Source organism: Eptatretus burgeri, chromosome 4, assembly GCF_056783735.1.
Source record: "Eptatretus burgeri isolate ZD-2024b chromosome 4, Ebu_testis_v1, whole genome shotgun sequence".
Taxonomy (NCBI): Eukaryota; Metazoa; Chordata; class Myxini; order Myxiniformes; family Myxinidae; genus Eptatretus; species Eptatretus burgeri.
Window position 1 is genome coordinate 16,944,731 of NC_140964.1, and position 25,206 is coordinate 16,969,936.

A 25,206-nucleotide genomic window follows, 5' to 3' on the forward strand; every position below is an offset into this window, starting at 1 on the left:
CCCTAACCCCCTTTATTGTCTCTGTCCGGCTAACCTAACGTCATCCTAGCCTACTCCCAACCCCTATGTTCCCTTCCTGGGGGGGGGGGATAAGGGAGAGCTTGCGTCCTGTCTTGAAGCCCAATGAAGCCTCAGAATGGCCTCCTCAGATCTCAGCGATCTATTTACCACGGTGAGTCCAGCGGCCCACAACGAGAGCGAAGGGATGGATGGTGCGGAGGGGAACACTTCCCTATCTCCTCTAACATTTATTCCACCTAAACTACCCCGGGGCTTTCAACAAACGCCTCTCGCTTAATCTATTGGTTCTACCAACCAAGATTCCCGTCGCCTGTGTTGGTGTCCTCTCAAATTTGGGCCTTGCCCTCGAATTTTCCATCGTGCCCTCGCACGGATGGTCTCATGGCTGGGATGCATGGCTCCCTTGGCAGGGAGTACCCTCTGCCGATTCTCCAACTATGGCACCCCCGGGCCCTGCGACTGTCTCCGAGCCTACCAGCTCCCTAAAACCTGGGGAGTGCCCCTCCAGGGCTACTCCCCCTCGACGCTCACGTGGCAGGCTGGCGCCACGGGCCCCTTTCCCCGGGTGCCCGTGCCCATGACACTGCCCAGGTGGCCAATGGCGCCGCAGGCCCCGCATCATGCGGGCCCACCCGTGCCCACTACGCTATCCTGGCCCCTCTTGGGCCCTTGGCCTTCTGGTCCGGTGCCCGGGGTGCCCACTAAGCAATACTCACCGTTCGCAGCCACGCTCCCAGCCCGTCAACAGGACTCCTGCACCCCTCCAAACGGGTTTCGAGCCTACATTCGCACCAACAGCAAAACGACCTCCATTTTTGTCAATTTGACTAACCCACTATCTACCATTACTCGACCCCGGGGTCCCTGAGGTGGGAATCACTCCTCCACCCAATCACTCATCACACCATGCATACCACATTTGCTCCATACACTCAGGCCCGCTGGCCCTCACTCACTCATCAAGTACATTTTGTTTCATTCCATCGCTCACATCGCTGAACACTGCCATTCTTCTCACTAAATCCCTCAACTAACTCGTGCTCCCTCGTCATCCCTAACAATATAGCACCTTCCATTTAACTCTACGTAGCTAAGCTACGTCCCCTCTACACACTCAAAGTCTGTCCATGTCTTCCAAATCCAACAATCCATTTCCCATCCTAAATCTAAACTGACGTTCCCACTTACTAACCATTCCACGGGCCCCATGAGGACTTGTCCCTGCCCCATGAAGCTGGTCTAACGAAACTAACCCTTCCCCTCTAACTAAAGCTGTCCTGTGCCCTAAGCAGGGGTTCTCCCACCCCTGCCTAGGAATCCTGTTTATCCGAAGTGGCGAGGCTTGCTTTTCACTTCTTTTTTTTTTCTATGCGCGGCAACTCGCAACTGCGCTCCTTTCCCGTGACGTCATGGCAGCTGTTCGCGCTTCGCGCACCTCATCCCTTCTCGGACGGTAACATCCGGCAGGGATTTCCTTCTGCTGGATTCCAACCATGCGCCACAACGTCACCCTGCGCATCCCAAGCAAGCCTCGCATTTTGAGGGGTTCCCTACACGAGCACATGTGCTCTGACCGTCCGTAACCCGCGCCACGGAATCCCCGATGACGTCACTCGCACCGCGAACCTGCGCGATTCCTCGCGCAAGCCGGGGTACGCGTAACGCATCGGGGAAGCCGCTTCGCACGCTCTGCGAACAGAATGTGCGACGCAGGCCACACGGACCTTCACACACATGCTCACCTGGAGAACCCGTCCGATCCAAATTCATATCCCGGCCTAGCTTCTGTCCGTCTTCGGGATTGGCTTGCATCCACCGCGGGCGTTTCCGGACCGGATTTCACTTGCGCAGGCGCGCACGCGGCGGCCTCGTGCGAAGCACAGCACAGACCCCACTCGCGCTGCTGTGCGAATCCGGCACGGTCCTCGAAACGGCTACGGCCGCTACACGGCCTTTGTCCCTCGTCTGGTGCCGTCTTCGTCGCCATTCAACACCTGCACTATCGCGTGCCATGACGCTTACACACCTCACCATGACACTCTCACTCGGACACGCGGTTGCGTGTTCTCGCATACCAACCGCCATTTCCCTATCATACCGTGTCCTCACACATGCGGTTTCTCCCACACACGGCCTTTCTCTCACACACGCCATTTCACTCACGAATTTCACCACACTTGTAATCACACACACCGGGATAATTACACTGGGGATTTGCGCCACTACAAGCGCTCCCGGGGCCTCCATACCCCCCAAGCTCCGCGTGTTCCCGTTCACAGCACTCGCCCCCCGAACTCGCAAAGCTCGGCCGGACCCACCTGGTCGTGATCCGCTTCAAGGGGGCATATTCCCTCCCCTCGTTCCTGAAGAAGGCTATCCTGCTGCTCGCACCGGGTCACGACACATTCCGCCAGCTCACCCCCATTGTCCCTCACTAACTCTACCTGTATGTGCTCGTCTTTCACCCCGTCCAATTCACCCTCCATCTCCCGTGTCTCTGTTTCCGTGACTATTTGCGTTGTCTTCTTTACTATTTCCTTCGTCTCTTCGTGTCTCACCGTACATGTCTGTCACCCCATTTAATTTTTCCCTCTCTGTCACCGTCACTCTCTCCGTCACGACTCTCGCCCAACACGTCGCTCGCCCAACACGTCTCTCGAATTATTGTGTCGGCGTCTCTCGTCATGACCTCGCCCGTCCTTATCGCGGGCAGGACACAATTCACACTCACCCCAGCTCGTTCGCTCCAACACGTGGTGCCACCATTTTGAGCTCCACTGTCCGCGTTTCGCTACGCGCAATTGCCTTTTGCCCAGCCTAGAGATCCAGCCCCATGCGCTGCATCTCACCCCTCATTTGTTTCATTTCTTTTTTCATCACGTTTTTTATTTGCTGCGCATTTGCATCCATTCTGTTTTTAATTTCTTCCTTCATTTCCTTTTTCATGCCATCCATTTTACTTTCCATTTGTTGCGCATTTGTATCCATTTTGTTATTAATAATGCCATCCATTTTGTTTTCCATTTGTTGCGCATTTGTATCCATTTTGTTACCCATTTCGCTTTGCATATTCGCATTCAATGCTTGTATCATCTGTGTCAAATTGTTTATGTCCGATGACTCCAACAGGACCGATCCACTGCGATCGCTCATGGTTTCACTGGGGGCCGGGGAGGGAATTTGACGGAGGGGGTGGGGGGAGGGTGTCAAAAGCCGCCTCCGCCCCCGCGCCCATTTCGAGCTCTGCGTTTATTCGTGGGGAAAGTTCAACCTGCATGGCGGTGCTGTCGTCCTGAGCCATAGATTCTATCATTTCCAAATCTATGTTTAATTCTAATCCCTCCTGCCCTCGCTCGCCTTGAGCTGCCATTTTGTGTACTGGTAATAAAAAATTTCCATGCTCGGAATTTGATGGAACCGGAGGGTCGCCTCGCACACCCTTGATCCGGTTCCGTTAGTTTGGTTTGGAGAAGGATGAATTTGAATCCCACGTCCTGACAACAGTGTTGTGGATTCTCACCACTCCGGCGTGCGGACGACCGCTTTTAGCTAATTGCGGCCACGTTCCCACCGACCGTGGAAATCCAGTCGCAGCTTTCGGATCAACGCCGAAATCCAGCTTCGGGTGTGTTTTCAACCACACCGTAAATCAGCCAACTCTTCTGTCCACGCGCGACAGGGTTGATCGCCGAATTGTCGATTTACCTAATTAATGGCGCAGACAGAAATGCCAGGGATATACACCTCAACGGGACCCGTACGGACATGAGACGCTTTAAGCAGCTCGCACTGTTTGCGATTGCCGAGCGGTTTATTATCGCCAAGCCCCGTCGGACTCGATTATCTTATCGGCTATTAAAAACCAGCTGTTATTCCGAACGCAATTACGGCAGCTCAATTGAGGAAGGGACGCAACGAGCAGGTGTATATTCAAACAATGACATTTATTTATACAAGCACGTATGCAATGAATAGGGGTTAGGGACAAGACACGAGCAAGAAAAACCTACAGCCGTTGTCTATTTATTCTGTACATGCACTTAACCACAATTCTACTTAGCGGACAAGTAGTCCAGTCATTTTAACTTTTAATTGGAACAAATTGCAACAGAATTTTTTCCACCACAATGCATTTCTTTGAGGTCCCCAAAACAACAACATACCCAAAACAACAAAACAACAACATGTCCCAAAAAATCCTGATAGGGGAAAGACGGCTAATTTGCATAAATCCAAAATGGCCGCCAAAATTCAATAATTTGGTATAATGTGACTTGTAGAAGGGCAATTTGAATGTTTTAAAGTTCTAGAGTGGGGTTTTTGCCCTTGGGCTTTCATTTGGAAAAGGTTACAATTTGATTTGATGACAGGTTCATTTGCATATTAATTAGCATATTTTCAAAATGGCCGCCGAATGCATATGCTGATCCTATTGTAGGCTGGTTTTAATTATAAATAATCTTTAAATTAATTTTTAGTTAAAGAAAATCTCTTTACTTCAGCAAATTATGGCACCAAAAGAGTTGCATGGCATGATGATATAAAGAGACCACTAGAAATAAGATATAATCATCTGATTTAAAGGGGAGCTTCAGTATATTGTGGGTAAGAGGGCGCTATAGCAATCATAATTATTTTCATTTAAATATGGGAAACTCTATGAAAACCAACAACAATCATTTCAAAGAAATTTCAACCAAAGAAGTGCGACACTGTTTTTACTTGAATTTAAAATTTTACAATTTTGTATATGTTATGAATGGATTCGGTGGTTACTGGATGATTAAATATCGAAGTATGGTGTGGAATGTACAACAGCAATCATACAAAGGCATTGTAGAATCATCAGTCACCCTGTTATCATACAATATTTAACATGGACAGTGGGCACATCGATTAATAAAGCATCGATGTACATTGAAAGAACTCTTTATCAACTAAAATGTCACTTCTAATTAAGTATAAAAAAGTCAGTCACTGTTTTCTTTCTGAGTCATTCTTACATCAATTAAATGTATGCCCTGTACCTTGTTGAAAGACATGAAACCTGGGCTTGGTGTCCACATTTTATGAATTATTGTAATAAAAGGATTACAAAAATTATAATCTATTAATACCACATTTTATTTTTATTAATTCAAGCCACTTCTGATGCTCCCCTTGAAGTCCTGCCCTGTAACTATACTTTGGTTTTTAGATTGCCCTTACCGTAGGATGTCTGTTCTTTACACCTCTTGTGCAGGTAATATCTATCAATTGTTACTTAAGTCTGGTGCTTCAGAATTCCTGCAGCTTATTCCTCTGCATTCTGTGCACACATCACTACAGAGGAGGCCGTGGTGACGACATGTGCACCTGTTTGTGCTTGCATTGAGTCTTGCAGCCACAGCATATGACATTCAGTGGTTCAGCTGGTGCTGGAGATTTGTCAGTCTGCTTAGGTAGATATTTACCATCTACAACATGCCAGCCCCATTCTCCTGGCTTCATAGTTCTGTTTGTTCCTTTCCACTGCATTATCTGGAAATAAACACGAAGGCTGTGATAAACGGCAGCTGCAGATGTTGGTGGCAAAGTTTGGGGCTCCACGTGAGATTTTCCCTTGGAGATTTTCTCACAAAACTTTCTGTAGCGTAGAGCGTCGAGTCGTTCATCTCCACCACCATACAGGGATACAAGTGCCTTTTCTCCAGCTACCACCAGCTCATCTTTTGCTGCTTCTACAGAGTTGAAGACCTCAGCTTGTTCACGGAATTTCGCTTTCTTTATCTCCTTTACAGCTAAGCCTTTCCCCAATCCAAATGGACGTGATGTCACATCGCAGCCGAGGAAGGCGTGAATGAAGAGGATATGATCACATATGTGAGGGCCGAGTGACCCCTTTGTTTGCTTGATGCACCATGATCTGGTTTGTTGTGGAGCTGATTTCTTTGACTCAGATCTCAAGAAAAGCTCGTGTGCATTCATTTCAGCATGATGAAGCAGAAGAACTAGCAAGTCTGTGTCATCTCCTATTACAACAGTATCCTTGCTTCTGGCAGATGCAACAGCTGTCTGGACGATAAGGACATCAGCATCGTCCTTCGCATGGTCATGGTCATGGCCATGGCAACATATAAGTCATAATGCAATCAGTTATGGTACTAAATTGTTCGCAATAAGATTTTAAGAAAAGTCACCATATGTATTTGGAGGTAAGTGGACCAAAACTTTAGGAGTGGCGAACTTTAAACAAATCAAATAAATCACCTAGAGGCCAAAATATATTGAAATATTGAATTTGGTAGCCATCTTGGATTTATGCAAGTTAGACGTCTTTCCCCTATAGGGATTTTTTGGGACTTTTAGTATGGTGTTCTAGGGACCTCAAAGAAATGCATTGTGGTGGAAAAAATTCTGTTGCAATTTGTTCCAAGTTTGGCCAAATATGAGGCTAAAATGACTGGACTAAAGGAGCCACAGACTTCCATGCAAAAACCCAGAAAGAAAAGAACAGGGAGAACAGGGCCTGTAGGCCTTTAATGTTCCGCGGAGCTGTGAAGACCGAAGGAGCTCCGCGAGACCGTGCAGGTTACCTGCCACCCTCGTGGTGAATCGCTGGGCGACCCTCGATGTCTCGTCGTCAACACGGCAGCTGGTGTAATGGCGACTCAGTTGGTCCAGGCCTTGCCGTGCGGCCTGGTCGATCGGGCCGAGCCGATGACGCCTCAGAGGAGCGAACCGGCCTTGCTCTTTTGGAGTTGATGCTCTCTTAAGAGCCCGCTCACTCCTCAGCGTTGCTCGGACCGTCCCGGGGCCCGATCACCTCAGACCATTATGTCGCTGGCTGGCGACTTCTCTCCGGCTGCCTCCACCGACTCACAATTCTGCACGGCACTGCAGGCTTGGCTGGACTCCAGGCTCCAAACTTCGAACTGCAGACTCCAGACTGCCGACTCAACTCGGCCCCGACCTCCACTCCGAACGAACTCCCCTCAACTCAACCACGAACCCAGACTGGCCTTTTATCGGGTTCGGGGGGTGGTGTTTGGTCTTTCACCTCTGACCCTTCACCCCCCGCTGGCTCCGCCCCTTTTTTCATTCTGATCCGATCTTGCCGTCAAACGCGGACAACACTGACGTGGTAGAAATCACCGGCTTTCGCTCCAACGAGGGAGTCCTCGCGTTTGTCGGCGGAGATGCCGCTCGTCTGTGGATGCCGTTGCTGGCGAAAAGATGGCGGCGTTTGTGGAGATGAAGGTGAGGAGACGTTCGTTTGTTGATGTTGTTTTTTGGGGAAAAGATAGCGGTGTTTGTGGAGATGATGGCGAGGAGATATTGGCGGTTGTGGTGAAGGTGGTGAGGAGACGTTGTGGCGAAGGTGGTGAGGAGATGGTGGTTGTGGCAAAGGTGGTGAGGAGATGTTGGCGGTTGTGGCGAAGGTGGTGAGGAGATATTTAAAATAACGATAGGAAAGAATAACACTACCTCAAAGATGCACAGCCCAGCTCACGAATAAATCCCGTTAGACATCGGTGGGGATATCAAATCCGAACACACACACTTATCGTCATAACTGATCTTCGGGGAACCTGAATGGTGTTCTGTGAATTTCCACAATCGTAACTATATATATATATATATATATATATATATATATATATATATATATATACACACACACACACACACACACACACACACACACACACACACACACACACACACACACACACACACACACACATTTATAGTCGTGGCTAAAAATATTGGCACCATCGCACTTTTTTCAAATAATGCACAATTTCTTCCAGTGGCTCGTTTTCCTGACGCTGATCCTGCTCACCAGATTCTCTCAGCGAGGGAGTCTCATGAGTGTAGGAGGCCAGTGGGCCGACCACGTGCCTCGTGGTTGCAGCAGGATGACCATCATCTCAAGGAGATGGGGATGGGCCTGGCATCTGCCTGGGGATGGCCAGACGGAGGCCCCTGGAGTACCGGCGGAAAGTGGACGCAGCGACGCGCTGTTCTGGCACATGCTCCCATACCTGACCTGACCTGACCTGGTCCAAAATAATGATATAGAAAAGAAAAACGGCTATCTCAAAGGATCACAGCCCTGTGAACACGGAAATTCCCTCTAAACAACGGTGGGGAAATCTAACTACACATATACTTATCCGTATAACTGATCTGAGGACCTTTATGGTGCAGTGCAAATTTCCACAGCCGCAACAGTATATATACAGTAAATGCATGTATATATATATATATATATATATATATATATATATATATATATATATATATATATATATATATATATATATATATATATATACATACATACATACAGTACATACATACATACATAACATACATACATACATACATGTTTATATATATTTCTATTTATATAGAAATGTGTACAGAAATGTTTCTATATATATACAGTAAATGTATATGAATATATATATATATATATATATATATATATATATATATATATATATATATATATATATATATATATATATATATATATATATATATATACACACACACACACACACACACACACACACACACACACACACACACATTTATAGTCGTGGCTAAAAATATTGGCACCATCGCACTTTTTTCAAATAATGCACAATTTCTTCCAGAACATTGGTGAAATTAAAAACTCTTTTGGTAACCACGTATATTTCTTTGGTTCGCAGTGGAACAAAACCAAAAAAGCTGAACAAAACTATGAAATCTAAGCATATTCCACACAGAAACCCTAAAATGGACCGGACAATATTATTGGCACCTTTTCGAAGTTGTTAGAACCAGCTTGAATATAGAAAAGGAGTCATTCTGCTGTTTTGTGGGTGTGTGTACCGCAATGAGCATGGAGAAAAGAAAGCCAACCAGATAATTGTCTGAGGAGGTCTGACACAAGACAATCTCAAGGCCACAAGTGCATCTTCAGAGGCTTTGATGTTCCTCTGTCCACTATCGACGGTTCTATGGAAGGAGACCCAAGAGGACCCCATTGGAGAGAGAGAGAGAGAGTGAAAGAGAGAGACAGACAGACAGAGACATAAAAAAGCCCAACTGGAGGTTGCCAAAACACACCTGAACAAGCCAAAATCCTTCTGGGAGAATTGTCTTGTGGACAGATGAGACAAAATTAAAGCTTTTTGGTAAAGCACATCATCTCTATGTTTACAGAATATAAAATGAAGCCTTCAAAGAAAAGAACTCCCCAACAGTCAAACATGGAGGAGGTTCAATGATGTTTTGGGGTTGCTGTGCTGCCTCTGGCACTGGATGCCTTGAATGTGTGCATGGCAACACAAATTCAGGAGATTACGAAGACATTTTGGAGCGCAATGTTCAACCTATTGTCAGAAAGCTGGGTCTCCGTCAAAGGTCATGGGTCTTGCAGCAGGACAATGACCCCAAACACACTTCAAAAAGCACCCAGGAATGGTTCAAGACAAAACACTGGACTGTTCTGAAGTGGCCAGCAATGAGTGCAGATCTAAATCCCATTGAACACCTGTGGGGAGATCTGAAAACAGCAACTGGGAGAAGGCACCCTTCAAATCTGGGAGAACTGCAGCAGTTTCCACAAGAAAAGTATGCAAAACTGCCAATAGAGAAATGTTGGAAGCTCATTCATGGCAAAAGGAAGCACATGACTGCAGTTATTTTGTCCAAAGGTTGTGCTTCCAAATCTCAAGTCAAGGCGTCAATAATTTTAACAATACCATTTATTTTTATTTTCTGATTTAAAAGGATAGATTAAGTTCTGAATCAAAAACAAAGGTGCTGTAATATTAACAGTGAAGTAAAGAATAGTGGAGACCAAATACTTTTGTCAATTTCAACTTATTTTTGAAAAAAATTAGTTATTTCAAATAAGTGCAAGGGTGCCAATATTTTTGTCCACGACTGTATGCACATATTTAGCAAATACCACCAGTCGCCTCACTGACGGGAATACTAAGAGAGGAGGCAGAGAGATGGGGGGGGGGTTGATAAATGGAGAGAGGGACGGAAGTAGAGGGAGATGGGGGGTAGGAGAGGGAGATGGGGGGGGAGACAGAGAGGGTGGGGTGGGGAAGAGAGAGAGAGACAGAGAGAGAGACAGAGAGACAGAGAGACAGAGAGAGAGAGAGAGAGAGAGAGAGAGAGAGAGAGAGAGAGAGAGAGAGAAGGGGGTGGGGGGGGGAGAGAATAGCAGGCGGGAGGAAAGAGAAAGAGAGAGGTGGGAGAGAGCAAATAAGACGAAAGCTTATGCTGCCCTGTTTAACCCCCTGGGGATCTTTGACTGGTCAAGGGTTAAACATGACCATCACCGCCGCGCCTCAACACAATGCGCCATTTCCTGTGTGTTTTGTATTTCACGGCGATGGCCCCACTTCACACAGGGGCAGCAAAGGTTTCATTGGCTTGAACTGTGTCCTCCTGAACTCGATAGCATGGACAACTGACTGGAGTACGACACAATGACTGGTTGATCACAGGTCCAGGAGGGCAGAATGCAGTCATTGTTGTTTGCTTCGAGTCTTGCTTTTTGCTATTGAGAAGTTTCAGGTGCTCTGGTAGCAGTCATTGCTGCTGTGTTTGCTTCTTGATATTGTGGAGTTTCTGTTGCTCTGGATTTTTGTTACTCCTTGTTTTTTTTTCATCTTTGTGTCCTTCAATCTGCCTCTCCTTCTTCCCTTCTTCTTTGTTGACTTTTTTCCATTGTTCTTCTGTCTTCCTCTTTCTTCTACCTTCCTCCTACGATGTTTCTCTTTCTGCCTTCTTCTTCTTCTTCTTCTTCTTCTTCTTATTCCTCTTCTTCTTCTTCCTCTTCTTCTTCTTCTTCTTCTTCTTCCTCTTCTTCTTCTTCTTATTCTTCCTCTTCTTCATCTTCTTCTTCTTCATCTTCTTCTTCCTCTTCTTCTTCTTCCTCTTCTTCTTCTTCCTCTTCTTCTTCTTCCTCTTCTTCATATTCTTCATCTTCTTCTTCTTCTTCCTCTTTTCTTCCTCTTCTTCATCTTCTTCTTCTTCCTCTTCTTCTTCTTCCTCTTCTTCTTCTTCTTCTTCTTCTTCATATTCTTCCTCTTCTTCTTCTTCATCTTCTTCTTCTTCCTCTTCTTCTTCCTCTTCATCTTCTTCTTCTTCCTCTTCTTCTTCGTCTACTTCTTCTTCTTCTTCTTCTTCTTCTACTACTTCTTCAGCACTGAGGATTTAAGATCACATTTTATCACAGTGTTTGACATTGTTGGTAATGGTAATGGTTGGTTTCCCGTTTTAAAAGTTAAAACTTTCTTTGGAATAAACTTCCTCACTCTATTCTTTCCCATTCTTCCCTCCAGGCTTTCAAAACAGCTGTTCACCACCACCTCTTATCTTCCCCCATCCAAATCCTCGATCTTTTCTACCCCCGATAATCCACCCAAGCCCACTTCCTTCAATTCTTCTGCTTTCCTTCCTGAAAGTCCCTGTAATGTTCATCTTCTCTTCGCCATGTTCCCCGTCCCATCCCCATCCCTCTCCCTTCCACAGTTCACCTAATGTGTCTGTTCCCCAATGTTTTGTCCCTTCCACTCCCGCCCCTCTTGTCTCATGCCTCCTTGCTGTGAGTTGTGTGTTAGCTCTCATACGAGCCTCGACCAAGGGATACAAAAAAAATAAAAATAAAAATAAAAAAAACTTTCATCTTCATCTTCGTCGTCTTCTTCTCCTTCTTCTTCAGCACTGAGGAATTAACATCACATTTTATCACAGTGTTTGACATTCTTAGTAATGGTAATGGTTGGTTTACCATTTTAAAAGTTAAAAAACTTCTTCTTCATCTTCTTCGTCTTCTTCGTCTTCTTCGTCTTCCTCTTCTTCTTCTTCAGCTCTGAGGATTTAACATCACATTTTATCACAGTGTTTGACATTGTATTTTTTTTATCCTTTTAGAGCTTCAGGATATACAATGTTGCATGTTTTTCCATGTGGTGCCAAGACGAAAAGGTTTTTGCAATTGCCAACTCTGTAACAACCAACATAGTCAGAGATGGCCATGAGAAAAGCTAATATGAACACACACACACACACACACACACACACACACACACACACACACACACACACACACACACACACACACACACACACACACACACACACACACACACACACTTCTTGCAAAGTCAAGGAATTTAGTGCAATTCTGGTTCACAGTTCCAGACCCATGGGGACCAACACAAGTCTCATAACCATCCCCAGCAGTGCCAGTCGATGCATTCAAATCCTCCAAGATGAGAAGAATATCTCACCTGAGACCCTGATCAACCACAGACTTGAGCGCGGCATAGAATTCCTCCTCCAAAGTGAGATCGCTCGGCTGAGTCGGAGCATATACAGAGACCAATGAAATGACACCCATGGAGTGCCGAATCCTCAGTCTCATAATACGCTCATTGATTCCTCAATTTTCAAGGGAGTCAGCTTATTGGACACAGCTACAGCAACCCCTTGGGCATGATAAACATCAGAATGAGCAGACCAGTAGTCGGTGCAACCACCTGCCATGATCTCACCACTATCCGGTCTCGAACCTCAGAGAGTGCTGCCATGCGGATGTCCAAATGCTGGAACTCAGATGAAAGCAGAGACAGGTGATCATCCTCTGTTTGGGAGAGGACATTCCAGGCATCGACCCGAAGGGACCGGCTCAGGTTAACCCGAGGAGATCGCCATCTGGTGGATGACACCTCAGCACCACCCTGACACACACCATCGCAATCCGACCCAGTGAGGTTACCCCGTGCTTTTCCTCCTATCACATAAATGGGAGGGGGGGGCGAAGGCTTTGCCGCAATCCCATCATCCAAATAGCTGCCCTTTGCAGGGCAGCTGCACAGGATGTACTGTACTCCCATGGAGTGGGTTTTAAGTTTTCATTGTGGTTTTTGTGTGTTTTGTGGAATGAAGTGTTTTCCAGTGGCTGGAGTGCAAATCCTGGCACTATCCTCCGAGAAAGAGGTACAAAACTGCAGGACATATACAGACACTGTTGGGCACCAGATATGGATGGCCGTTGGTTCACAAGGAGCTCCTCCACCCTTTGACTTTTCAAAAAAAGGCCCAATGACTGCAAAAAGAACGTGTGAGATGCATCACGTGTACAAATGGGGGGGGGGAGGGTTGGGGTGTAATAAAGGGAAGAGTAGAGTTGTACAAGTGTTTTTTTGGGTTGGTTGGCATAGGTCGGTTTGGTGAACCTCCGTTGGCGATAGGTATCATCTGCTATTGGGATCAGCACGATCAAGGTCCAAGAAAGCTGCAGGAAAACTCGTAGACCCTAACAGTCCCCTGTGGTGTACCCAGGCCTATTTACCAGCCCTCATGGCACCTGCGGGCTCTGCTGCTCAAGGCAATCAGGGACCGGGGTGCATCTCTCTCTGAGCTCCGGCTCACTTACGGACCACACTCCCATCCCATCAACCACCCTTTTGCACTCATTACTTCCATTCTACAAGTCACTCAAAACCAAACACCAAAGCAGCTTCCATGACCAAATTATTCAAACCCTCTGACACTGACTGCAATTGGCCGATGCCAGTGACCGAAAAATTGTCGATACCGATCGTGGGCCAGCACTAATATATGTAGATACATCTATATTTTTTGATCACAGGTACTGCAGCCAGGCCTAAAGCCACCCACCCCCCCTCCCCAATCTCCTGCCCATTAGGTAGGAAGGCCTCCAGGATGGGGTTTATATGGGATAGTAGGGCCCCCTCCATCAGCTTTCCCATCACTGATAGAAAGATGATAAGATTTTCAGATATCAAGATATCATTATGGGAAGAAATAGGGGGTAGATCGTCAGAAAGGTTTTCAATGCCAAGCTGATAAGGTGCCAATAGAAGGAGGAGTCAGGTTGATATTTTGGGAGGATGGTCAAATAGTCTTTTTCTTTTTCCACATTCACTTCCATGAAATATTTTGGAGTGGGGAGAAGGGGAGGATGGTCAAAAACTTTTTCCCTTTCCCACTCCCAGGTAAAATTGGGAGGGGGGTAATGTCCCACAACTCTCATTTTCCTTCTTCTCACATTAGTATACGATTAATACTTTTAATTATAAATGGTCACTTTAATATGTTTATTTTCAATCAACATTCTTCATTTGAAAGAAGAAGGCAAAGATTTTCAATCCCATTGTCTTATTCATTCCGTCGTTCATCCTTCCTCTGTCAGTGGACGACATTTATCAGAATCAAATTCCTGATGTTTTTCTGTCATTAATTCATGAAAAATAAATCCAGAAAAAGAAACAAGTACAGTCCCTTTTAGACAAGGACATAGCACCATTTTAGTTTGTGTTTTGCCTTGCATATCATTGTAACCTAATGTTTTTGAATATAAAGCTCTTTCACAAACTACTTCATCATATACCATATATAAAGCTTGTATTTATTATATCTGCATCTAGGATGCACCTGAGTAGTTGCTTGCACAATTCTTTTCATAATAACCGAACCACAAGTCAGACAATCAAAATATCTGAGGAGAATTAACCAAAGAAATTTTACCTTTCAAAGTGGACAACATGCGTCAGTATTTGGCACTTCCTCCATGAGCCGCTCTTTATTCATCAAACAGTATGTTGAGTACCTGTCATCACGAACAAATGAATATCAACTGGTCTAAAACTATACAATATATATATATATATATATAACTATACAATATATATATATATATAACTATACAATATATATATATATATATATATATATATATATATATATATATATATATATATATATATATATATATATATATGTATATATATATATATATATATATATGTATATATATATATATATATATATATATATATATATATATATATATATATATATATATATATATATATATATATATATATATACTAGTAAAGGTGCACGTCTTCAACGGGCGTCACTGGCAACATATGGTAAAAGACAGACAGCATGAATGTATTTTAAACAATATATTATATCATTTTTATCCATTGATTAATTATCATTCAGGTTTTCCCCTTCGACTGTCCCGCAGTAACTCCACTTCGATGACATTACCACGTAGTTTAGTGACGACACAATGTGTACCATTCGTGAGTTCCGGAGGATCCATAGAGCGCATTAAAATTACAGGGCACCCTACTTTAAAATGATCCAAAAGGCCGGATCAGTTTCGTCTACATATTCATATCTTGTAGATTTTAGCTGGCCGGATCAGTTTCGTCTCCATATTCATATGTTGTAGAATTTAGCTGATTCTGAAACTGGTAACAGTATGTCGATCGGATGGTTCTGTGATTTTCTATGGTAGTAAACAGAAATACGACTTAAGCCTGTACGCCACTATGCGGAGACCCGAGGACCTAATATTTCACAACAAACTAAAAACTCACAAAATTTGAAGATATTTTAAATAAACAATTTATTATAACATCAATTAAATATCATTTTTATCCATCGATAATATGAATTGTTCTGTACAGCTATCGTTCTCCTGAGATCTGCGCATCCATCCACAATCTATGTTCTAATGAAGTGCAGTAGGAATAATAAAAAGTCGGATGAACATGAACTGTTTAACTACCATAAGCATCAAAACGAATTTTGAGGGGCCTCTTAAGGAAGACAATAATATCATTACTTTATATGTCAAAGCTTGTTTCATTTCATGCAGTAACAAAAATCTGATGGTGGAACAAAAAAAGGGGCGTGCCGAAATATTAATATAGATAATCATCAAAACGAATTTTGAGGGGCCTCTTAAGGAAGACAATAATATCATTACTGTGAATGTCAAAGCTTGTTTCATTTCATGCAGTAACAAAAATCTGATGGTTGAACAAAAAAGGGGCGTGCCGAAATATAAATATAGATATGTTTTTATATATATATATATATATATATATATATATATATATATATATATATATATATATATATATATATATATCTGGTAATTACACCGACTCCAATCAGCCGATGGCGATTCCCCAAAAATTGCCAATATCGGCCAAGCACTCATTTATATCGCATATGTGTGTGTTCATTAAGCAGATCATATTATCTCTGTCTCTGTCGCTGTCTCTGTCTCTGTCTCTGTCTCTGTCTCTGTCTCTGTCTCTGTCCCATTCTCATTCCGCCAATCCTCATACAGTGCAGCACCCTCCTCCCACACCTCTCTGTCTCTCTCTATCTCAAGTCATATCCGGACAGTGGTTATGTCCGGAAGGACCCTTCCCTCACACTTCTTTCCCTTCCCTTCACACTTCCTTTCCCCCTCCCTCACACTGCCTTCCTTTCCCCCACCCATACTCGCTCTCCTCCCTCATCTCTCTCTCTCCCTCACTCTCCCCGATCTTTCTCCCCCTCCCCCCCAACTATCCCCATCAGTGAAGCAGCGGATGGTAATTGCTGTTTAAATAATAATTGGAGATATTTCCATAAATTATTTTTGATAAGTTGAGAAAAATACGAGATTAACCGAGTCTGGGTATGGGGGGGTTTTGGTCCCACCTCTCACTGGTGAAAATCAGATAAAAAATTCTCAGATCCGGAATCGGATCTTCACCAAAATTTAATCATTTTGTCCTCAAATACCAAACCTCTCCACATAATTTAGTCTGAATCCGTCCACAACTTTTTGAGATATTTTGTTCACAAACAGACAGAATTGCAAACATAACCTCGATCCACCTTCGGTGCTGGAGGTAAAAATAAGAAGATGAATTATGGAGGAATATTAAAAGTCACAAAAAACTTCATTTCCCAAAAAATGAAATTACTGATTTAATCCTTATAAGCTGTGTATAACCATATTCACCGCTACAAACGATGCATCAGATTTGGCAGGAGTCGAACAGGAAGGCAGGAAGGCAGGAACGACTCGATTCGAACCACACCCGTGGTCTGTATCTTAGTACATCTTACTTGTGCACAAATTTATAGTTCGAGGTAAAAGCGAATATGGATAAGAATATCTTGCATTATAATTCCCTTCAGAAATATCCAAACAGGGAGATAAAAAGTGATGAAACGAGTGAATATCTTGTTTTATCATTGGCCGTGGTTAATAGAATTGTGAGCGAAAGGAAGTGGAAAGTTAACTCTGAATTCCGTGTTTTTAGTTAGAAGTCAGAATGAATAATTAGTTACATTAATTATCTGCATTTGTGATGTTTAAATTATGAAGAAATTACCGAGCATATATCTGACCCCCACTAAGTTTAACTGTTACAGCCTTCATTCAGACTTGGAAAGGTTCAACACATGTGGTCTCGACCCATGGAGGAGCTCGATGACAAATGGCAGCCGGTTTCCAAACGACCAAGGGGAATAGAAGGGGTCATGGGTGAAGGAGGAGGGGGGCGGGGGGAGCCTTCGCCGGCTCCTCTTTGGGCCGGGAAAAGGAAAGTTGCAATGGCCCGGAGAGGAATAAAATGGAAAATAAGGTGAGTGAGGTCGAAACAGGTGAGCAAAGTGGTGACACGAGTGATATGAAAATATTACCAAAAATCCTGCACCATTCATGGTCTTCAAAAATATGCAACACTTCATAAATAATTTACCCTTTCTGCTGGTGAGAAGTCTTCTGATGTTTTGATGTTTACGCATCATTCTGCGAGTTGAGATCACTTTGTACTTGAGACAAATTATGAAGGAGCTCCCACTCGATCTCCAGTAACGCCAACATGTAATGAGGATCCTCCAGATGAAATTGTTGCTCCTTTTTGAGTTGCATCACAAGTTGAGGCTCTGTCACTTTTGACTGTATTTTCTTCAGTGGCACCCTGTTCTTGGCTGCCACCTTGTTCAAATTATTTGCTGATGAAGAATTGCACCTGAATAATTTTTTCCAGCAATTTCTCAAAAAATCCAAGAACTTCGACCATAAACTCTGATCTACTTTTGGCTGTTCCACGGGTTGAGCACCCTTTTTTGTTTCCTTTGGCAGGTGTGAACGCTTTTTTGGCTCCTCCTTCACATGGAAAGACTTTTTGGGCTCCTCTTTGGGCCAGGAAGTCTTCAAAGGCCCCTCTTTGGGTAAGGAAGCCTTCAAAGGTTTCTCTTTGGGCCGGGAAGCTTTCAAAGGCTCCTCCTTGGCCCGGGAAGCCTTCGAAAGCTCCTCTTTGAGACGGGAAGCTTTCAAAGGCCCCTCTTTGGGTAGGGAAGCCTTCAAATGTTCCTCTTTGGGCTGGGAAGCCTTCAAAGGTTCCTCTTTGGCCAGGGAAGCCTTCTCCGGCTCCTTTTTGAGACGGGAAGCTTTCAAAGGCCCCTCTTTGCGTAGGGAAGCCTTCAAAGGTTCCTCTTTGGGCTGGGAAGCCTTGAAAGGTTCCTCTTTGGGCAGGGAAGCCTTCGAAAGCTCCTCTTTGAGACGGGAAGCCTTCAAAGGCCCCTCTTTGGGTAGGGAAGCCTTCAAAGTTTCCTCTTTGGGCTGGGAAGCCTTCAAAGGTTCCTCTTTGGGCAGGGAAGCCTTCAAAGGCTCCTCTTTGGGCCGGGAAGCCTTCCAACGCTCCTCTTTTGGCCGGGAAGCCTTTGAAAGCTCCTCTTTGGGCCGGGAAGCCTTCAAAAGCTCCTCTTTGGGCCGGGAAGCTTTCAAAGGCTCCTCCTTGGCCCGGGAAGCCTTCTCCGGCTTCCCTTTGGCCAGGGAAGCCTTCTCCGGCTCCTCTTTGGCCCGGGAAGCCTTCCCCGGCTCCTCTTTGGCCTGGGAAGCCTTCAGAGGCCCCTCTTTCGGCCGAGAAGCCTTCGAAGGCTCCTTCTTGGCCAGGGAAGCCTTCGTTGGATCATCTATGGGCCGGGAAGCCTTCAAAGGCTCCTTTTTGGGCCGAGAAGCCTTCAAAGGCTCCTCTTTGGGCCGGGAAGCCTTCAAAGGCTCCTCTTTGGGCCGGGAAGCCTTCAAAGGCTCCTCTTTGGGCCGGGAAGTCTTCTCCGGCTCCTCTTTGGCTCGGGAAGCTTTCTCCGGCTCTTCTATGGGCTGGGAAGCCTTCTCTGGCTCATCGTTGGATTGGGAAGCCTTCTCCTGCTTCATTTTGGACCGGGAAGCCCTTTCCTTCCCCCACTTGGGCCGGTGAGTTCTTTCCTTCCACCACTTCAGCCGGGAAGCCTTCTCTGTCTCCCCTTTGGTCTGGGAAGCATCGTCTAGCTCTCCTTTCGTCCGGGAAGCGTCGTCCACCTCTCCTTTCGGCTGGGAAGCCTCGTGTGGCTCCCATTTTGGCTGACAAGCCTCCTCCGTCTCCTCTTTGAGCTGGGAAACCTTCTTTGGCTTCTCCTTGGGCCGGGAAGCCTTCAAAGGCTCCTCTTTGGCCCGGGAAGCCTTCTCCGGCTCCTCTTTGGCCCGGGAAGCCTTCTCCGGCTCCCCTTTTGCCCGGGAAGCCTTCTCCTGCTCCTTTTTGGCCCGGGAAGCTTTCTCCGGCTCCCCTTTGGCTCGGGCAGCCTTCTCCGGCTCGCCTTTGGCTCGCGAAGCCTTCTCCGGCTCCTCTTTGGCCCGGGAAGCCTTCTCCAGCTCCTCTTTGGCTCGGGAAGCTTTCTCCGGCTCTTCTTTGGGCTGGGAAGCCTTCTCTGGCTCATCGTTGGACTGGGAAGCTTTCTCCGGCTTCATTTTGGACCGGGAAGCCCTTTCCTTCCCCCACTTGGGCCTGTGAGTTCTTTCCTGCCACCACTTCAGCCGGGAAGCCTTCTCTGTCTCCGCTTTGGTCTGGGAAACATCGTCCAGCTCTCCTTTCGTCCGGGAAGCGTCGTCCACCTCTCCTTTCAGCTGGGAAACCTCGTGTGGCTCCCCTTTTGGCTGACAAGCCTCCTCCGTCTTCTCTTTAAGCTGGGAAACCTTCTTTGGCTTCTCCTTGGGCTGGGAAGCCTTCTTTCGCTCCTCCTTGACCTGGGAAGCCATCTTTGGCTCCTCCTTCGGCGGGGAAGCCTTCTTTGGCTCCTCCTTGGGTGGGGAAGCCTTCTTTGGCTCCTCCGTGGGCTGGGAAGCCTTCTTTGGTTCTTTCTTGGCCCAGGAAGCCTTTTTTGGCTCCTCCTTGGGCGGGAAAGCTTTATTTGGGTCTTCCTTGGGCCGCAGAGTCTCTTTTGGGTTCTCCTTGGGCGGCAGAGCAATTTTGGGTTTCTCCTTGGGCCACAGAGCCTCCTTTGGCTCCTCTTTTGGCATCGGTGCCTTTTTCGGCTCCTCTTTGGACTGGGAATCCTTCTCTGGCTCATCTTTGGGCTGGGAAACCTTCGCCGGCTTCATTTTGGGCCGGGAAGCCTTTTCCTTCCCCCACTTGGGCCGGTACGTTCTGTCCTGCCACCACTTCAGCTGGGAAGCCTTCTCTGTCTCCCCTTTGGTCTGGGAAGACTCCTCCGTCTCCTCTTTGGGCTGGTAAGCCTCCTCTGGCTTCTCTTTGGGCCAGCAAGCCTCCTCCGGCTCCTCCTTGGGCAGGGAAGCCTTCTTTCGCTCCTCCTTGGGCCGGGAAGCCTTCTTTGGCATCTCCTTGGGCTGGGAAGCCTTCTTTGGCTCCTCGTTGGGCCGGGAAGCCTTCTTTGGCTCCTCCTTGGGCCGGGAGTCCTTCTTTGGCTCCTCCTTGGGCCGGGAAGCCTTCTTTGGCTCCTCCTTGGGCCGGGAGTCCTTCTTTGGCTCTTCCTTGGGCCGGGAAGCCTTCTTTGGCTCCTCCTTGGGCCGGGAAGCCTTCTTTGGCTCCTCCTTGGGCCGGGAAGCCTTCTTTGGCTCCTCCTTGGGCCGGGAAGCCTTCTTTGGCTCCTCCTTGGGCCGGGAAGCCTTCTTTGGCTCCTCCTTGGGCCGGGAAGCCTTCTTTGGCTCCTCCTTGGGCCGGGAAGCCTTCTTTGGCTCCTCCTCGAGAATGCCAACCTCAAACTTTTCGAATTTTAACCATGAACTCCTTTCTATTTTTGCGTGTTCCCTAAATTTCACAGCATTTGTTGTTTTCTTCTTTGGTTGGGGAAAATTTTGTGGTTCCTCCTTCTGCCTGGAAGCCTTGTTTGGCTGCTTCTTGGGCTGCAGAGCATTTTTTGGCTCATCCTTGCGCTGCAGACCCTTTTTCTGCTCGTCCTTGGGCCGGGAAGCCTTCTTTGGCTCGTCCTTGGGTCGGGAAGCCTTCTTTGGCTCGTCCTTGGGCCTGGAAGCCTTCTTTGGCTCCTCCTCGAGAATTCCAACCACAAAGTTTACGAATTTTAACCATAAACTCCTTTCTATTTTTGCATGTTCCCAAGATTTCGCACCATTTGTTGTTTTCTTCTTTGACTGGGGACCCTTTTGTGGTGCCTCCTTCAGCCTGGAAGCTTTGTTTGGCTGCTTCTTGGGCTGCAGAGCCTTTTTCAGCTCGTCCTTGTGCTGCAGACCCTTTTTCTGCTCGTCCTTGGGCTGCAGAGACATTTTTGGCTCTTTCTTTGGCTGCAGAGACTTTTTTGGCACCTCTTTGGGCTGCAGAACCTTTTTGGGGTCCTCCTTCGGCCGCAGAGCCTCTTTTGGGTTATCCTTCGGCCGCAGAGCCTCTTTTGGGTTATCCTTGGGCCGCAGAGCCTCTTTTGGGTTCTCCTTGGGCTGCAGAGCCATTTTGTGTTTCTCCTTGGGCCACAGAGCCTTCTTCGGCTCCTCTTTGGGCTGCAGATCCTTTTTCATTTCCTCCTTCGGCCGGCAACCGGTTTTTTCCAGAACTTCTGCTTCTTTCTTGTCTTTACTGAAGGAATACAATGAAGAGCAGTGTTAGATATCTCGTTGCAACAAGAAGCGAATACTTTGATATCGCGCAGCTGGGGGTAGTAAAAGTCTAGGTTAAGAATGATGAAACAATTTTGCAGTTATAAAATTTAAATGTAGTCACGGTGAATTAGCATGCATGATGGGAAGAGTTGTGACGTTGGACAAATTTCTATTTATAGCCCTCAGATCAAAGGGACGTAGGCGGCCATAAGTGTGACAGAAGACGTGACAGAAGACACAGGACAGAATAGCCAATTATATAACAGCGTGATGTCGCCGCGCTGTAATAATTAATGAGACAAACTATATTTCATCATTTTCCTCAAGAGTTGTCCGACAACATATCGCAGGGATAGCACAAGCATTTCAGCAGTCTCACCTGGATTTAACTCCCAGATGGATAGATAGACAGAAAGATAGAGTTAGATGTGGTCTTTTGTAATCGATGAAGCAAAATAACTATTTGAGAAGCCTGCCATCTCACTTTCATCACAAAGCAATATCCTTGTTCTATTTTTGAATTGGTCCACACTTCTCTTAACCTGTTATTTACCCCTCATCTGATGACATAAAATCAGGCAATTATCTGTGTGTATGTGTATGTACATCTGAAAATCCTATTAAAAAAACAGGGCTTAGCGAAACTCCACTAAATTCTGCATATGTGTTGGGAGCACCCAGGGACAGATTATGAGCACAAACCACCACCACCCCCCATCGGAGGGTGACTTACGAATGCTCGTGAAGGGAGCAGATATTTCCATTGTACTTAAATAATGCCTTGCCGTTATTTTGAATATTTTTGGCCATATCCTTCTCATATTCTCTTTTGACTTGCTAAGTTATCATCTCAGCTTGATTTTTTTTTTGTCCTGTACTAAGAAGCACGCCTTACAAAACGCACTCCTTAACTTCCTGCTCAACCAACCTGGTCTCTTTCTGCCTCAAGATTTACACCTCAAATGTACTTACGACTTGCCCCCTGCACATTTGCGCCTTCAAGATTGCCCATAACTCTGTTACAGACTGCCCTCTTTTTAGCTTCTCTCAGTCTATAGTGTCTCTCTTCTGATACCCTGAAAGTTTGTCTTCCTGAAATAAAGCAGCTTCACTCAACTCAAGGCTCAATATTGTTACGGCTGTGGAAATTCGCAATACACCATAAAGGGTCCTTAGATCAGTTATGATGATAAGTAATTGTGTAGTTAGATTTCCCCACCATTGTTTAGAGGGATTTTTTTCCGTGTTCACCGGGCTGCAATCCTTTGAGTTAGCTGTTTTTCTTTTCTCTGTCATTATTTTGGACCAATCATCCCCCAACAACCAAATCGCCACCACCAACAACGCCCCCAAACAACTACAACACACAACAACCACCTTAACCACAACGCCAACCATCACCACCAACTACAACCACGAACCAACCATGCTCAAACCCTCACAACAACCACCACCATCTTCGCCACTGTCCGCGTTTACGAACGCCGTCCTCCACGGACCACGCGGTGACGATTTCCACGGTAAAAAAAAAACCGTCCAAGAACGCACGCAGGATTGCCAGAATAAAAGCTCTTGCGGAACCTGCACGGACTTTTCCCGCCTGTTTCTCCCGCCTAAATTTTCCCACCTGTTTCTCCCGCCTAAATTCTCCCGCCTCGGATTCCTGCCTATTTTCCCCGCGCTTGGTGTGGTGGAAGTGCGATCCGAGCCGGGGGTCAAAGGTGTGAAAAGGTGGGGGCCTCTTTTTGGGGGAATAATTCCCTCGCCCTGAGCCAAAATTGACTCCCCCGGCCCCCGCAAGGGGCGGGGTGGAGGGAGAGCGAGAGGGCACGCCCCCCTTCAAGAGGCTTCTCCAAGAAGCTTGAAGGGAGGCGGGGCCGAAAACGGGGCGGAGCGAAGGGCGGAGCCCCGTGCTACAAAAGGCGGACAGCACGGACCTTGAGTAGTCTTCCTGTCTCCTTGTCTTCGAGAGTTCCTGTGTTCTTCTGATTTTTTGAGCTTCTGGGCTGGTCGTCGTCTTCTTCTTGGTGCTGGTTGTCTTGTCGGTGGAAGAGGTCCTGCGCTCGCGGCTTGGCGAGCGGCCTGTCAACGGAGGCATGGACGGGAGACGTGGCAGCGCCGGTTGTGTGGTGGACTTGCGCGTCCGGACGAGGAGTGCCGGAGAGGGTTCGCCGGCCGCGAGAGAGGTCGGGGCCAGGCGCGACCACGCTGACGGTCATGGGAGAGGGACTCACCGGCCACAAAAAGGGAAGTCCTTTCTCTTCCACTTATTTCTTTGAGTTTTTGTATGCATGCTGTGGCGCCATGTCCAACAAGTTAGAACTGCCTAAGTGACTGTGCCTGTATGTACATTGCTTTAGTCGGTCGTAATTATTTCTTTGCATTTCTATTGGTGTGCTGTACATACGTGCATGACTGTTATTCATTGCTTTGCCTGCATACGTGTGGTTTCAATAAATGTGCTTGTCGAACTGTTCCCCGTTTCGTTGCGGCCTTTCCTTTGTTTGAAAGTTCCATCTTGCATCACGGAAGGAATTGGTAGAAGGGTGTAAGCACCCGGTAACTAATCACGTCCGTCGGGGCCGGCGATAACACCACTCGGTTATCACTGAAGCACGGAACGGACCGCTTAAGCGGTTCGTGTCCCAGGCCGGCCAGCGGCGAGGTACGATCGCCCGGTTAACTACCCGCGCAGGTATTCAGGTAGGTCGAGTTTGGCGAACAACCCTATTCTGCGCGGGTGGACGATTGGCACGATTGTGGTGGGGTCGAAAGGCCCACCCGTGAATAGCTCCTGGCGATAGTTCCAAGGAGGGTCACAACTGAATTGTCCATTCCGGTGGGCGACGCGGTCGCGATTCGAGTTACGTGGCCGATCGCACGCTGGGCGGGCCAAAATTCGTAACACTGGTGTACAGGAGTGTGGGATTCAAATCCACCTCGGTCTCCAACTAAATTCACGGAAGCGGATCAGGGGTGAGTGAAGCGACCCTCCGTGTTCCCCAAATTCGAGCGAGTTAAAAAAAAAATTAATCCCTTCCAAGAAATAAGATGGAGTTTCAAGGCGAGCGGGTGCCGGGGGTAGAAATGTATATGTGTAGTCAGTCATGTAGAATCCATGTCCTGGGACGGTACTTGTAATTTTAATCCATGGGGGAGCTCACCCTCATATTCTGAGCACGAACTTTGCCAGCAAACGGAGTCGCAAGATGGCGGCGCGGCCGCACTTCAGCGCGGCACGAGGCGTGAGCGGGCCGCTATTAATGGCGCTACGAATGGCACGACACGAGGCGAGCGCTCCCAACAACCGTTTCAAACCTCGTGGGCGAGGCAGGCGGACATCGGCGGGCTTCAGAAACAATTGGAGGAAGAATGGAAAACCGAGCTTGAAAAGAAACAAAAGGAGCACGATTTGGAAGTAAAACAAATAATGGAAAAAATATTGGAGGGGGCAAGGCGGTTCA

The 25,206-nt window shown here is 46.6% G+C and overlaps 1 protein-coding gene across 3 annotated transcripts in view; it reads right to left on the reverse strand.

Annotated features, from left to right (window-relative positions):
* LOC147027546 (uncharacterized) overlaps positions 1–25,206 on the reverse strand; it is a 78,273-nt gene that overhangs the window by 40,347 nt on the left and 12,720 nt on the right. For 2 of the 3 annotated variants that reach the window (XM_085877068.1, XM_085877067.1), the window contains exons 2-4: positions 17,616–21,719; positions 14,578–14,659; positions 11,285–11,893 (exon numbers count right to left, since the gene is read on the reverse strand). In XM_085877068.1, coding sequence (XP_085733194.1) covers positions 17,654–21,719 — 4,066 coding nt within the window. In that variant the 3' untranslated portion in view covers positions 11,285–11,893; positions 14,578–14,659; positions 17,616–17,653. Of the gene's footprint in view, positions 1–11,284; positions 11,894–14,577; positions 14,660–17,615; positions 21,720–25,206 lie in introns of those variants that run through there. The other variant, XM_085877069.1, reaches the window with a different exon arrangement.